Source organism: Haliotis cracherodii, unplaced genomic scaffold (genome assembly GCF_022045235.1).
Source record: "Haliotis cracherodii isolate W230 unplaced genomic scaffold, xgHalCrac1.p SCAF_8, whole genome shotgun sequence".
NCBI classification, from domain to species: domain Eukaryota; kingdom Metazoa; phylum Mollusca; class Gastropoda; order Lepetellida; family Haliotidae; genus Haliotis; species Haliotis cracherodii.
This window is the reverse complement of record NW_027266341.1, coordinates 45,509,767-45,525,365: the sequence shown is the minus strand read 5'-3', so window position 1 is coordinate 45,525,365 and position 15,599 is coordinate 45,509,767. Positions and strand designations below refer to the sequence as shown.

General features: G+C 37.0%; 1 protein-coding gene across 1 annotated transcript in view; it reads left to right on the top strand.

Moving 5' to 3' along the window:
• LOC139451136 (cGMP-dependent 3',5'-cyclic phosphodiesterase-like) overlaps window positions 1-15,599 on the top strand; it is a 79,984-nt gene that overhangs the window by 24,235 nt on the left and 40,150 nt on the right. Inside the window, exons 3-9 of the mRNA XM_071232933.1 lie at window positions 2,651-2,739; window positions 6,235-6,341; window positions 8,588-8,643; window positions 12,121-12,192; window positions 13,710-13,806; window positions 14,471-14,523; window positions 15,286-15,360. Of these exons, the coding sequence (XP_071089034.1) occupies window positions 2,651-2,739; window positions 6,235-6,341; window positions 8,588-8,643; window positions 12,121-12,192; window positions 13,710-13,806; window positions 14,471-14,523; window positions 15,286-15,360 (549 nt within the window). The remainder of the gene's footprint in view (window positions 1-2,650; window positions 2,740-6,234; window positions 6,342-8,587; window positions 8,644-12,120; window positions 12,193-13,709; window positions 13,807-14,470; window positions 14,524-15,285; window positions 15,361-15,599) is intronic.

The window sequence follows — 15,599 nt, the reverse complement described above, 5'->3', positions numbered from 1 at the left end:
GATTGCAATCCCAATAGCCTTGATTTGCAAAACTGATGAGACATCTCATCAAGGGACGACACAGAGAGAGCTCTTTGAGCAGCAGACTTATTTGCGTCATCATCCTAAGTTTATCAGTAAACTTCCACTTTTCCCAGCATTATAGATTCCTTGATGGTTTAATGACAGATGTGGTGTACTCATCTGCTGTTGAAGGCCATGTAAACAGCAGGCAATTGGTACAGGTTGTTGGAGATAATAACCTACCTATGGCTCAGCACATTGTAATGCTGATCATGGCCAGCTGTCACTTAAGCTCTAGCAATAATTTTTTGTTTATTAGGATAAAAAGGACTCAAGTAATTTTGTATGATGTTTTCTGCAGTAGCTAACAAAATATAGGTGAAGATTGATTTAAATGTTTTGCAAGATTTAGATATGTATATGAATCATTAAGTTTTACAGTCTTCGTTTTGTTTGTTTGTTGTTTAACGCTGCACTGAGCATTATTCCAGCTATATGATGACGGTCCGTAGGTAATCGAGTCTGGACCACACAATCCAGTGATTGACACCATGAGCATCGATCCACACAATTAGGATAGGATGACATCATGATGATAGGCATCAACCAAGTCTGCAAGCCTGACGACCCGATCCTGTTAGTCACCTCTTACAGCAAGCATAGTCACCTTTTACAGAAAGCATGGGTTGCTGGAGAGCTATTCTACCCCGGGTCTTCACGGGTCTTTACAGTCTTCAGGGGAAACAACTAAGTTTTCTATTAGCATGATTAGGGCTAGTCCACATAATGATGTATGCATAGCAGTGTTTAAAATTGAGCATGAAATTCTTGGAGTAAAAGATGTAGGGTCACTGTAGATTCAAATACCATGAAAGCTAACCTAAAGGATACTTAGAGCTCCTTGATTCGAACACTGCATGATATTGTCTTTTATTGGAAATTCCCTGTTTTTGGTTGCAAAGCTTGTCATAGTTTTTTGTATGCTGTCAATTGTAAGAATTCAGCTTGAAACCTACTAATACCCATGGAGATTATGTGTAAGGATAATGATCCCCAACAAATGTTTTTCAAAAGAGGTTACTAAATGGACCTGTCATGGTCAAGTTCGGCGACTTTGTTGATTGGATGTCATCGTATCTCAAATGCATGGATCATAGCTCATGATGTCAGTCACTGGATTGTTTGGTCCAGTTTACAGACTGCTGCTATCTAGCTGGAATTTTGCAGAGTGTAGCATTAAACTACAAACAATCAAAACCTACATAATATATCAATATCACTTTCCAACAACTTTTTACACGTGTTAGGCAGGGATAGAAATTAATCTAAAAAAATCAGCTAGCCTGATTGGCAGGGATAATTCTAGAGTGGAGCCTTTTGCTTTTAGCCACTAAATTGAAAAAAGGCCCACATTTTCAAATACAATGGCGCATTTAAACATTGTGCTCTACCAGCAAATGTACCTCAGGAATATATGAAATTTTCACATAAAGGGCCCATGTCAGAAAATACCTAGAGTGAACCCTGAAGTGGTGGTTTGGGAACACCTCTAAAGTGTTCCAAATTCTACCAGCCTTCAGGGTACCTTTGAAATCTGTGAAACTGGCTTCGGCTACTGCAAGTTTCTGTCCCTGATAAGATAGACTTTTCTTTAAAATTCAAAATGGCAGTGCCACTCTAGCTCATTTTAGTGAAATATATACCGGTACAGCTTTTCTGTCTTCCTATTCTCATATAGATTATAATTTGATGTTGATAAAAGAGAAATTGATTTAGGTAGTGGCCAGATTATTTTGATTCACATCATTTAGCAGGAAGACATTGATCTTTCCATTTGTATGACATTATGAATCATACACAGTTGAATCCATGTAACATTTTCCAGTTTTCAATTTGAGCATCTCCACCAGTTGCTGCAAGAGTGTTCATACTTCATAACAGCATGCTTGTACTGACCTATAAACAATCATAGTTTTAAGCCATGCTGATATTGCATCAAAAAAAGAACTGATCTATTTTTGGACTTACAGTTTCATCTAGAAAAATCCTGGTTGATAAATGGATTTTCAGTTGCATTAGAAACTATCACTAGCCCTATACTCTCATCCAAAAATTTTAATGATTAAGGTATCAACAGGATAGTTAGGTATCAATATGACGAGTAAAAGCTTATTGGGAAAACTTCTATCATCATAAAGACAAGTGAATAAAGTTAGTTAGTTTCTACCACGGTTGAGTTCTACAGATAGACATTGATCGATTTTACACATTATTCCTAATTGTATCCTATGATAATGCCCTTTTATTGTTCTGTTAATGGCACATATTCATGCTATCGTGCTGGAGTTAATATGCATAATTTTAAAGTGATGTTCCTGATAGACATGTAACACAAAAAGGATGATGATCGCTGATGTGTTATCTTACAAACATACAAACATTTAAGGGGCGGTCGGGGTAGCCTAGTGGTTAAAGCGTTTGCTCGTCACGCCAAAGACCCGGGTTCGATTCCCGACATGGGTACAATGTGTGAAGCCCATTTCTGGTGACCCCTGCCGTGATATTGCTGGAATATTGCTAAAAGCGGCGTAAAACCATACTCACTCACTCACTACAAACATTTAATGATTGCTAATTTGCATTTCAGACAAAAGCAAATGTATACTTGCGGAGTCCTGAGACAGCTCGAGTAGAAACTGATGGCAGAAAATCTCTTCCAGCAAAAGGACTTGCATGGTAAGATTACTTATTTCTTCCCTCACGGTTAATGTCACGGAGATGGTAGTCCATTTCCATGTTCATATATATACTCGGACCCCATGGTACCGCGGCATTCATCGTATCGCGGCATTTGTGATTTCCGATAGTTCACGCGGGACACGCCTCTTAGCGGCTGTCTTTTAATGCAAATCAGTAGCCAGGAAGTGCTCACTTCGTAAACAATTTCAATTTCCTCGGAATGTTCCGTCTGCTGTAAGTAAGGAGTTATTAATCCGTTGATACATATTTCTGGCATCTGTTGTAATATTGCCTTACCCCCATCTATCAATGGCCAACGATATAACCCTCAGTTCCCCAAGTAAACTTTTTCTATCGACCTGAACTAGATCATCTGCATATTCATGGCGACTAATGAGGTAACGGAAGTTACGTAGTCCGCACATTTTTTCCCGCTCTGTGCCCAGAATCTATTGGGAGATCATAAGGGCCATAATGCCAAACTTAGAAGTACGTTCTTCACTAGTAACCAAAAGATAAATACATACTTTGGGGATACTAGGAGTGCTTTTTATATATTTATTGTTAACATTTAACATTTTTCCATTTTGTGACAAATTATTGTCATCCAATTATTTTTAAACAATCTTAAAATATCATTTCTGATATTTTGATGTTGACTTATAAAAATATTTTTCTCTTACTTTTCGGTAAATATGCATTGAATACCTATTGCTGATAACACATTTAGAATTTTACTTGTGCTGTCTTTGCACTTGTCTGGACAAATCACTGATGTCTGGCATGATCATACCAAGTGGTTGGTAGAATTATGTCCTCTTTTTGTCCAATTCGGACCTCCATACACAACTTTTCTCTGTACCGCGATACGATGGAGTTCTCTCCCTTGTCAAACAGAGCGCGAGGCCCGGCTTTTACTCGGAGCTACTAATGTAAATAATGAACTTTTATCAGTAAAATATGCATTGTTTGATAAAATAAATGATATCTGATACAGAGAACACGAATAAACATAAAGGTTAGTGAGTGCATTTTGTTCCGTTTAGCGTACATGACAAGTACCGCGATACCCCGAGGTTGCAGGCTACATATACAGTCAAACACTGTTGTGTCGAAGTTGAAGGGACTTATGTAAATACTTTGAGTTATCCGAGGTTTGACACAACAAATAATGATGAATACAGAAGGAATACTCAGGGACCATGCTTTTACTTCGAGACAACCTTAAGTTCTATACAACAGTGTTTGACAGTATATTCAAATTGCATTCAACTTTTATGTATATATCATATGAGTCATATGATAACTTGGTATAGAATTTAACTTTGAGATCAACCATTGTAAAAATACAACTGACTGATACAGACTGTATTCTTCAAAATTTCTTACATCTGCCTAATTGGTTACATCTACGTTTAGTCCACATATCTCTGACATCTTTATAGCTGTGAGCTGTTTGAAATATAACTTCCATACATGTATATATAATAAGTTCCATACAATATTTTCTTCTTGTGCAACACAAAAGTAAGGCATATTTTGAAATTATAATATTGTTAGGTATTGTATACTCTTGTGCAGTGTTCTTAAACTTTCATGCTGCCTTTTTCCCTTTTTGTTTTTTATTGCTTGAACAAAATGTAATTTAAATTTTTCTCTTTTTGTTATTAATTATAATAGCGTGGACAAAATTTAATATCGGTCACCTGGACAAAGACCAAGCGAGTCTATGTCATAGCCTGTGACAGATGAAACTATATATAGGATAATCCGATTATATCATAGCTATATCATGGCAACAATTTTATGAAGTATCCTCTTTAACACATTGTTGCATTTTACGATAAATGTATTCAGACATGCCAACCATTATGCTTTTGAGCCTAAAATTATGCTATTACACTTATCCTCCACAAATTATGATTTTTGACATTTTTTTCATGAATTATTTACATAACCAAATTGTTAATGCACCGATCACGTGAAGAATTCTAAGGGGAGTTGATTGCATGTACACCAATATTTCTTATGACCTCAAAATACCGCTTTGTCTTACTGCAATACAGTTAATATTGTCTAATGTTGAATTTCATGAATGTGTGAAGCTTTGACCATATGTTTAGGCATGTATTGTTTCTGAAGCCACTTTATGTCACCTTGCTAAAATATCAGGGGCTTTGGGGGCTTTCCTCGCACACAACAACTTGAATTGAATGCTTTTGTAAGGGATTTATGATCTGTAATTACCAAAGTTATTCAAAATATGTTTTTGTTTGCAATGTGTCCACCGAGGAGGTTGTCACATGCTGTTATGGAACTTCTATTTTTGAGTACTTTTTCTATATTGATGTTCATTATTTTCGATGTTTGGATATATGTTCAGTTATGAGGTGGAATCATGTGTAACCATACAAACGCAAGCAGAATCATCTGATTATTTTAAGCTTTATCAACCTGTTTTTAAAATAGTGTCTTGCATGTGAAGTTTCATTACTAGCTTCATGTATGTATAGGCCTGTTGAAAATGTCGAAGCGAAACCCAGCACCATGGCATACTGTACTCGGAACATTACTCTTTCTCTCATGAAATTATGCTTCTTTACCACACTGATTATTCCAAAGCTTCATTTAGGGTTGGCATCTCTGTGCATTGTTGAAATTTAGGTAATTGTTACATATTTATCATAAGGATCATAGTCCTTTATATTTCTGCAAAATGACCGCCATCGTGGTCTAGTGGCTGGGGTTCAATCCCCAGCATCTCTTGCCACAAGACGGTAAGAGATGGTACCCTGCCTGGTGCTCATCATTAAGGGCTAAAACAAGAACCTATCGGTTCAAAGTCGATATACTGTGTCTGAGTGGGGTATTCACTAGGGCAGCAACAAATACACTGAGGCAAATATGATTCATATCACAAATATAGGGTAACAAATACAACTATTAATTCACAAATACAATAACAAGTCACCAGATGATGTATTATTTATTATATTAAGTGAAACAATAACAAAATAAAAGCAATATATCGATATTTCGATTTATTGTGACACCCCCTATAAGTCGGCATTAGTCTGGACTTGTGCAGTAATCTTGGACACGATGCTAAACCCCATTTCACCTCACCTCAACTGCAAAACAATCTTTTAAAATTGGTGTTGGCAGCATGATTTATATTAACTTGACATTTTGAGTTGTTGACAACATATCCACCCATAATCCAGGTGAGCTACAGTGCTGTCTATTATTTTTACTTATCTTATAGTTATACAAGATCTTATCATTGTTCTATTCTGTGCAGTTCAGTAAAACAGCATCAATTGCAGATGGAAATATTATTTGCAACTTGACAAATAGTATAATCATGGCAGTACCAGCAAGCTGACAGCATAAGGTCAATGGCAGAACGAGTTATTTCATCCAACATCTTCCATCAAGCCTGTAATCTCTGATCTTAGGCTAGTCTCCAATTCAGATCTATTACTTTGGCAGGAAAGCATACCAGCAGCGACAACAAATCGTCCAGCCCATTTCCTCACCACAAGACCCTGTGATCACTGCACTAGCCCTTGATGAAGACATTCAACAGAGCCAGCTCGGTACGTATACATGACATTGGTGGCATCCTTCATTATAAGAATCCATCAGTCAGCAGAAAGACACAGGGACATACAATGATACAAACGATTGAATTACATGCAGAAAGAAACAGAATATCATCATGGCATAGTCAACAGTCATCCAAGATTAATCCATAATGAGGTAATATGGATAGGACCCTTGATCATGTTGCGTCATTAATAAACCCATTCCACTAAGCGGCGCTCTGTGGCACTCTTACAAATCGCCATAGAATGTCATATAGAGCGCTATGATTTCCAAAAGCGTTAATGGACCGCTATCTGATCTCTAGCTGATCTCAAAGATCGTCACTGTCACCGCCAGTTGACTCCCTTCCACAAAGATCTGTGGCACTCCGCCCAGAATGCAGTCAGATCATTACTTGATCACCAAGATCGCCATCGGAGCATTACTTGATCGCCAAGGACGTAATCAGAGCGTTACTTGATCGCCAAGGTCGTAATCAGTGTTACTTGATCGCCAAGGTCGTAATCAGAGCACTACTTGATTGCCAAGGTCGTAATCAGAGCGCTATCGTATTAGAGTGCCACAGATGGCCACAAAAGACTAGGACCTACCCCTCTGCTACCAAGCGTAGAACTGATAAGCGCCTCAGAACGTTACGAGTTTTTTTAGGATCGGACCCAAAGTGCTAATTGAGTGCTTATGGATCTCCATCGCTAAAATCGCTATCAGATCGGAGTTGAGAGCATTAGATTGCAATGATCGCCATCAGAGCGCAGATAGAGCGCCATTGGATCGCATCCTGATTGCCTTGGATCGCAAAAGGAATGGGAACTGATGTGCAGGATCGCCACATTTTGGGTTGCTGGTTGGGATCAAGGGTCTTCAAGTTGCTATCGGATCTCATAGATCGATATGGGATCGCAACAAGAGCGCTATCTGATCGTAATCACATCGTAAGTGCCCCTAGATTGCCGAAAAATGAGCGAGTACAGCGTAGTAGAGCGTCACCTTGTGGAATGGGGGTATAATATTTGAATCAAATAAACATGTAGCAGTATCATGACTAGCATTTAGCAACAGCAGTTGTATTTCCTCTCTGGGGAACAGAGATGGAAATCAATTTCTTGCCATTGTTAGTGATCTGTTATCACAGTATAGGAATATGACTGACCTTCATATTCTGTTGTAAAAGTCACTTTACTAGCTACCACCTACATGTATACATGCAGACATGTTGCAAAGAACCACTGTCAATAACAATGCAAAAGTGTTAACAGCAATTTTCATTCCAAAATTCAAGAAATATGAAAATATGAAAGCACAACTGTATTAGGCTTCTTGCCATAATTGTTACCATGCTAACACTGGTAAAAGCATCTTGCAACAATCTCGCTTTCCCCATTGGTGCATGTGTGACAAATGTTCCCTTTTGTTGAAAGAACAGATGTAGTTTAAGAATGATTACGGTAAGTATGTTTGGCTAAGAAGGGCCTAAATGGCTCTTTTTTCCGATATCGGACAGTGAAATATGAATGAGATTCAGGGGATCCTTGTAGTAATCTGTGAATCTATGATGTTAAATGTTACAGATTTAGGGAGTCAAATACTATATGGGCAAACCTCAAGGCCTCAAGTAAAAGACTTAGTTTTGAAGGTTAGGAATACAACAATAATTGATTGATCATCTCTGACTCTGAAATCAAGGTCAGACAGCTCTGGCCAGTGTATATTTAGTTTAACTACCCCAACCATAGATTTGCCTTATTTCTTCAACATGAAAGATTTTTATATATATCCTGGTGGCAGTGACAGATGAAAGATTGGGTATGTTGCTTGACACGCATGCAGTGTATTTCCGTTTCCTGTAATAACGAAGATAGCAAAACAGAAGAGTAGGTCGAAGATGCATAGACAGAAAGCATCATTGCTTATAGTGAATGTAAGCTAATTGGCTTTCCGGCAAGACTCTCTTTGCTTTACACGATTTGTATGAGCTGGGTCAATACTGTGTCTGCTTCCCTTGACTTCAGTCTTCAAGGGAGGGGGGATCTATCTTTGCTCATCTCTTTTTTCTATATAGGGCTTAGAATTGTTGAGACTCATTCATGCAGCTTATTACAGCAATTGGGGAAACAACCTTAGTTGCTGATATAGGGTCTAGACAGTTTAATCAGTCATGTATCATCCAAAGTTTGCACTTAAAAACATTTTGTTAAATGGAAAATCTGTTGATAAGTGTTTTGTTTTTGAATTTCAGTGTTATGTCTACCAATTCAAGATAGAGAAGACAATGAAAATATAGGTTTAATTGTGGTAAGTGTCTTAGACTAAGATTTCAATCTACACATGATACAAAGTGTCTCTGGGAGATACCATCTTTTCCACATCAGTATACAGTAGAGCACGGATATAAGGAACACAGATGGAGCGAACAAATGGATACAACGAACTGTTACAAAATACCTGATTTATCTTCTCTATATTATCATATAAAATGTGCATATATAACGAATTCTCTACAGCGAACTAACGTATATAGCGAACTGATATCTGATCCATGACAAGCTGAAATACCACTAATTAGTGACGTGTATAGCAAACTGAGAAATCTGACTCAGTGCCAAGTGTCACTGACAGTTGGCTATACGTAATCAGCGGCGAATCAAAACAATCAGCGGTGACGATTCAAACTTGTTGAACTTGCTTTATGCTTATCTTGCCTGTAACTGGACTAACCTTGTCTGTAAGACAAACATAAATTTCACGAGATGATGTCAAAGTGTCACTTCTCTAGCATATGCTATCATGGCGGGCAATGCTGCAATTATGTGTATTGTGTTTGTTTTATCCAAGATGGCGGTCGTGTTTAAGAGAAAACGTATGTAATGAACATTGTTTATAACGAACTGATTTCTCTGTTCCTTGTAGTTTGTTATGTCCATGTTCTACTGTATTTTGTTTGATGCTTCAATAAAGGTAGGCAAGTGTTTCACTGCAATAAGTGAAATGATGCAACATCCCACTCCATGACATGAAGTATTGATTGGTGAAGAACATGATATTGTTGATGGGTCACTTTCCCACTTGTCCTTTCTGACTGGGTTTCAAGATTCATCTCGTCATTCAATCATGTTAATGATTTTTAATTATTATGTTACAAAATTACATCAGATTAGCCACAATGGGTTATGTCTCTAATTCAACCAGTTTGAGTAACTTATAATGGATTTGTTGACATGACATCAATTATACTTTTGTCCGACTACACCAATGTCATTATTTCATTCCAAAACACAAATCGTTATGTTAGCATTGACATGAATAATGTTATATGTGCTGTTTTCCCACAGACAGAATAAATCAGCATCATATGGTTATGTGTTGCAACTTCTCAACTGGCCAGTAGAACATACACCGTGAACTGATACTGGTCATTGATTTGGATTAGACATTCCTACAGTCAGGAAAAGCAGCTCAGGCCAAATTCATACAGCATTGATTGAAAATTTGAGCAGCCCTAGATCCTCAATAATGCTCAAGGATTGTTAGTTCCTATAGCAACAAACCTGGGCAGGAAAGAAGCAATTGTTCTTTAAAATGATTTTCCTGGATCAAAACTGTTTCCATTTATAGTTGGATGTTGATAAAAGAGAAATTGATTTAGGTAGCCAGCATATCATTTTGGTTCCCTCTCAGTTCAATATTTCACATCATTTAGCAGGAAGACAATGATCTTTAGATATGTATTGCATTATGATTTATGCACATTTGATTCCATGTCACATTTTCAATTTGATAAATAAAAAAAATCTTTTGAATTTGATATCTGCCAAAATCACTTCCTGGAAATACATAGATCTACCACTTAAAATGGGGAAAGGCCACAAGAGACTTACAGATTTTCAAATCTTCAGGAAATTTCACTCATGAAGTTAATCATTACACATATAGCTCAGTTCCTTGTGCCACCTCTGTGATCTTGTGAATAGAGTGTAAGGTTGGTGGTTTACTCCTAGCCGTGTTATTCCAAAGACGTTAAAGATTTTTGGTTACCCTACCTAGCGCTCAGTATTAAGGTTATAAAACAAGGATTGGTTGGTTCGGAGTCAGTATACTAAATGTCAAAGTGGAGTATCCATGTTATTCTGCAGCATGGTATATCAGTGGTCTAAAACTATGTATGAACAATAAGATGTTTACCTTTATCTTTCTTTCAGTAAAATCAGATATTGAAATGCCCTTTGAAGTGATTAGAGTGAAATTACATATCCGTGCTGCAAGAACTGTGACATAATTATCGAAAATTTATAAAAGACATATATTTGTGGTCTACATGCTCATACCTCTCTATGTAACACTGACAAGGCCAGTCCTTAATAGATATGGAAGAGCGAGTTTTGTCTCTGTCCTGATAATCAGAAATATAATGGACTTTTATAACAGTTAAACTGTTGTGTAGACACGTCCCTTTGGGGCATATAAACACACAATTGTAGTTATTGTACAAGTGGTTATGGGGGTATATTTACACAAAGTGTATGTATGCAATTTAAGGCCATGTAAACAAGCCTTTTACTTGCAAGTCATAGCTGAAACGTTCTGAACCTAACTATGATGGACTGTGTTGGAGTTTTGCTAATTATTTTTTAACATAATCCGCTCAATGGTTCACACACTTCTGCCAATGATGCTGGAGTGCCTGGATCCCACAGGTGTAGAAGTCCTCCTACTGGTGGTTTAAACGTCCATAGCAGAAAGGATATCAGCAACATTTGCATAATCAATGATAATGCTTGCCAGACAGTTTTTTCTTTAAATTTGGGCAGAGGTGGAAATAGGACAGTGACAGGTCTGGTGAATAATAATAATAAGTTCACAGTCTTGCGCTGCAGCCATGGTGACAACCGACTTGTACACAGGTGTATTGTCCTGTGTAACATGATGCTTTGCCAAGACTTATCAATCATGGCCACAAATTTTTCCAGAAAATCAGCTCTTGGCGTATATTCTCATGAAGAACCTGGAGCATTTCTGATCCAAAGTCAGAATTCTTGGAAACCAGCATGCTGAAACCTTTGTAATATGGCTGATGCCCAGTTCATTTCTCAACTCTCTAATGAGAGATGCCTACTGTATTAACTATGTGACATGTGGTAGCTCATTGATCTTCCATAAATATATTATGTATTTAGCAACATGTTTCATAATGGTGGGAGTTAAAGGTCTTCCTGATCCTGGATCATCTTCGAGGTTCTCTCTTCCCCTCTTAAAATCAACTTTCCACCTCTTGGTAGTGGTAAATGAAGCATCATCATCCCCTAAAGTTGACACCAAGTTTGCAAAAATGGCTGTTGGAGTTACTTCATGACAGCACAGCACATCTTTATCCATTTATATCAACAGAGAATACATAATCACTGTGGTACTTGCAGAAATTGTCTGTCTGGTTGTGTGTTCAAGTGCAGACTGTAAGCATGGAAAGTATTGTACTCAATACATGCAAACTGTCAGGGATGTACTATACATGCTTCATAGTTAGACAGAGACCTTTACAGCCACCCTTCGTGTGTCTGCTGTTTTGGTGTCATGACAGACAGTATATATCTGCTTGATAATAAGCATTAAACAATAGATGTTGGATATGAGGCATGCAAACAAATGTGTCCAAAAGTGTGACAAATGTGGGAATAAATTTCCAATGGATTTGCAGCCATGTTGTAGGTGGGGGACATGTGAGTCTCATAGATAGATGTTTGCTTGACACAGTTGAACCATGATCTTTGAATACAGGCATCCCTACCACCTGGTAAAACTTCCTGCTCAGCAACTGAAGAAGGAAACCTCACATATCTAGCAAAACAGGTAGGTTGTTTTGAACACCTTTTGCACATGGATGCACCATAATGTAAATAGATGTAAATAGACGACACTAGGGCTTGGACAGTACACCAACTGTGCTATCCGATACATATCACAATACCTTGTTCACAATCCAATACATATCACGATACTTGTATGTGCTCTTCTCTGTGGTTCATAGGCCATCTTTTTCATAGACGGGATAGTCAGATACCTGACACACTGATGATTTACAGTTGGCAGTGTCAAGTATGGGGCAATGGATGAAAATATTTACTTTTTCAATACTAATTAGTGTTTGGTGTAACAGGCATTAAAGTAAACATTTGAGGTATGAATCAATATTTTTACTTTGTGTGCAACTGTGATCGATACTTGTATCAGGAAGTAAAATGTTGCGATCCACCAATGCAGTAGTACCTGACCTTATCTATTTGCATATTCATTCGTAAATAACCCAATGGATACTACTTTTATCTGTTGGCTTTTTCCTACCAGGGAAACCTACACATTATATGATAAATAATATTTGCCTAGTGTAACTAAGCATATTATGAACTTGTCTTGAAACGGAGATAAGATCTATTCATTCCAAATGATAAAGTTATATAGTAGTCTTGGGAATTAATTAAAATTGGTTGAAACTTCAAGATTGAAATTTGACATTTGTTAGAAAGAGCAAGCTGGAAAACAGTAGAATGTAGGATGGATGAAGAAATTATATCAGAACATCTGTTTATTTCTTCAATGCTTGAATCAATTTGTTCATAAAAGGGATAATGTGTTTTGAAGGTAAATCATCTTTTTCAACGTTACTTCACGTTATTGGCCATCTCCCCAAACATTGTTTGTAGGGATCCTAGAGGACAATTATCCCACTTCATAAACAAGGAATAATTGTGCTGGAAGGCGTTTTAGAGTGAAGAAATCCCTTCCTTAATTCTTTGATCTTTTGTGTTGTAGCTAGGCAGCAGCTGGGAACTAAGCCTGTTGAATCAGTGGCAGAAAAACACTGTGCTTTACACTATTTGGGCAACACAGATTTTATGATACAGTTAATCTTGTCGATAATTTCAAGATTTTACACTCAACTATTGACATCATGTTCATCCAGCAGTTTACTTAAATTCTGTTTTATTGAAGAAAGAAATGAAGTATTTCCAATTTATGCTTGGTATTTCAAATGCAGACAGAACCAGATTTATGAAGTTTTATGATTAGGTTGTGAAGTGTTAAGATTAGGTTGTGTAGAGTTAAGATTAGGTTGTGAAGTGCTGGTTAAGATTAGGTTTGTAAATCTGATAGTCCACATAAGAATCTGCTTAAAGGGATGATACAGAATGTTTGTGAAACTATGTTGTTCTTCAGTACATCAAAAGAATCATGCAGACATATATGCTGTGAAATAACTGAAATACTGTTCAAGACTCAGTTAATTTGGGATGCAAGATATCCAACTCCTTATTGTCTCTGATTTCTGATATAAACCTTGCATCAGTTTTATGTCCTAATGTTCTCAGGTATCTGTTTGTTATCATCTTACCAAAAACTCTGTGACACGGAGAAGGAGCATTTGTGCAGATGACACCCACTTTGAAGCCCTCATCAATTTGTGTGGTGAGGTTTTTTTTGCTGCATTCAAACCCTCAAACATTAGGGGAGTATTTAGAAATCAGACAAAACGCATCTCAGTAATGCCATCAAATTAACATAGGCATGAAATTAATGAAAATATGTGAATGCCCCTTGCTGACATTCTGTAGTTGATTGTCATGTCAGGTTCACTGCACATACTGGTAACAATGACATAAGTAACATATAAACACCCAATAAACAATGTAAATTAATGCTAGACTTAGCGTGTACCATGTCAAGTCTGATAAATCCTTGTTTACAGTCTACATGCTTAGTATGGGGCGACGTGGTGGCTTAGTGTTTAAAACGTTGGCCTATCATGCCGAAGACCTGGATTCGATTCCCCACATGCATACAATGTGTGAAGCCCCCCACCATGATATTGATGAGAAAATTGCTAAATGCGCCCAATACTCACTCACATGCTTGGTATTGTCTTTTGTCAATGAACAGAGTAGTGTTTTCATATTGCCTATTTTACTTTGAAATCTAGTGACATCATAGTTTCAATGGTGAAAGACTCTAGTAATAAACTGATGTGTAAGGCTACTTTGTATCACTTGATGTTACTTCAAGAGTTAACAAGGTAGGCTATCACATTGTCATGTTTTACTCATCATGATGATGTATTTTTGTTGTTATGTAGGAGAACTATATGACCATGACGCAGCATCACTTCAACTCAAAGTCATTAAATATGTAAGTAATAAAATGTATTTTCAGAAATTCAGATACACACTCAGCAGAGGCAGATATATGGACCATTACCAATGATGCATAGGTTGAATTCTGTATTGACATCAGTTTACATTATTTATCATGTCATTTGGAACATGAGAATGATGTTTGTGTTTCTTTAATAACAGGCAGCCAGAATCGTAGGTTACGATGCAATACTGGAAAATGATATAGCTTAAGTATTTCAATTGCAATAGCCCATCTGCCCGTTATCTGGTTGTCATGTTGAACAATCAATTCCTTAAAATTTGCAGTGGGAGGTTAATATTATTCAACAAACATGATGCATGTTGCTATGTTTCTTATTTAGACTTTGTGTTTTGTCATATTTGTGTTGGATTAACTGTCAAGTATAAAATAACTGATATTTATGATTTGTGAGGGGAGAGCTTTCAAATAATGAATATCATATTCAATAATGCAGAAAAATGAATATCAATAGCAACCCAGTAGCTTCAGGCTCGTGAAAGGGAACAAGTTAAGTAACCTATTTATCTAAACATCACCCCAGCATGAATCATTTGCAGTCCACTATGAACTTGGTTCAGACTAGAGAGCTAGACTGACTCTAGGTTCTGATATGAATATATACATATTTCAGTGCAGTCGGTCTATAGCAATACATATTACTCTGGCTATGCCCATCCCTACTTTCAGCTTCACTTGTATACCATGTATGCTTGTTATAATATTGACTATTTTCTTGATATTTTTGTTTGGCAGTTGGAGCAACGAACACAGGCACAGACAGCATTTTTACTGCTTGTTGTCAAAGAAACAAATGAACTTTTCTGTCAGGTAAGGATGAGCTTTACATCTTACCAAATCTCTGTCATATGGTTGAATTTTAGATACATTCTGCATTTTCTACAAAATGTTGAAGTTGACATTATGTGATTTATAGGATCATTCCAATTATCAGACATGATACTGTTACATGAATTGTGAAATTAAACTATCTCCCAACTGGTCACAAGGGATGTTAAGCCCAATGATGTTTGTATACTTTTCTGAAAGAGTTGTGTACATAGTGTGAA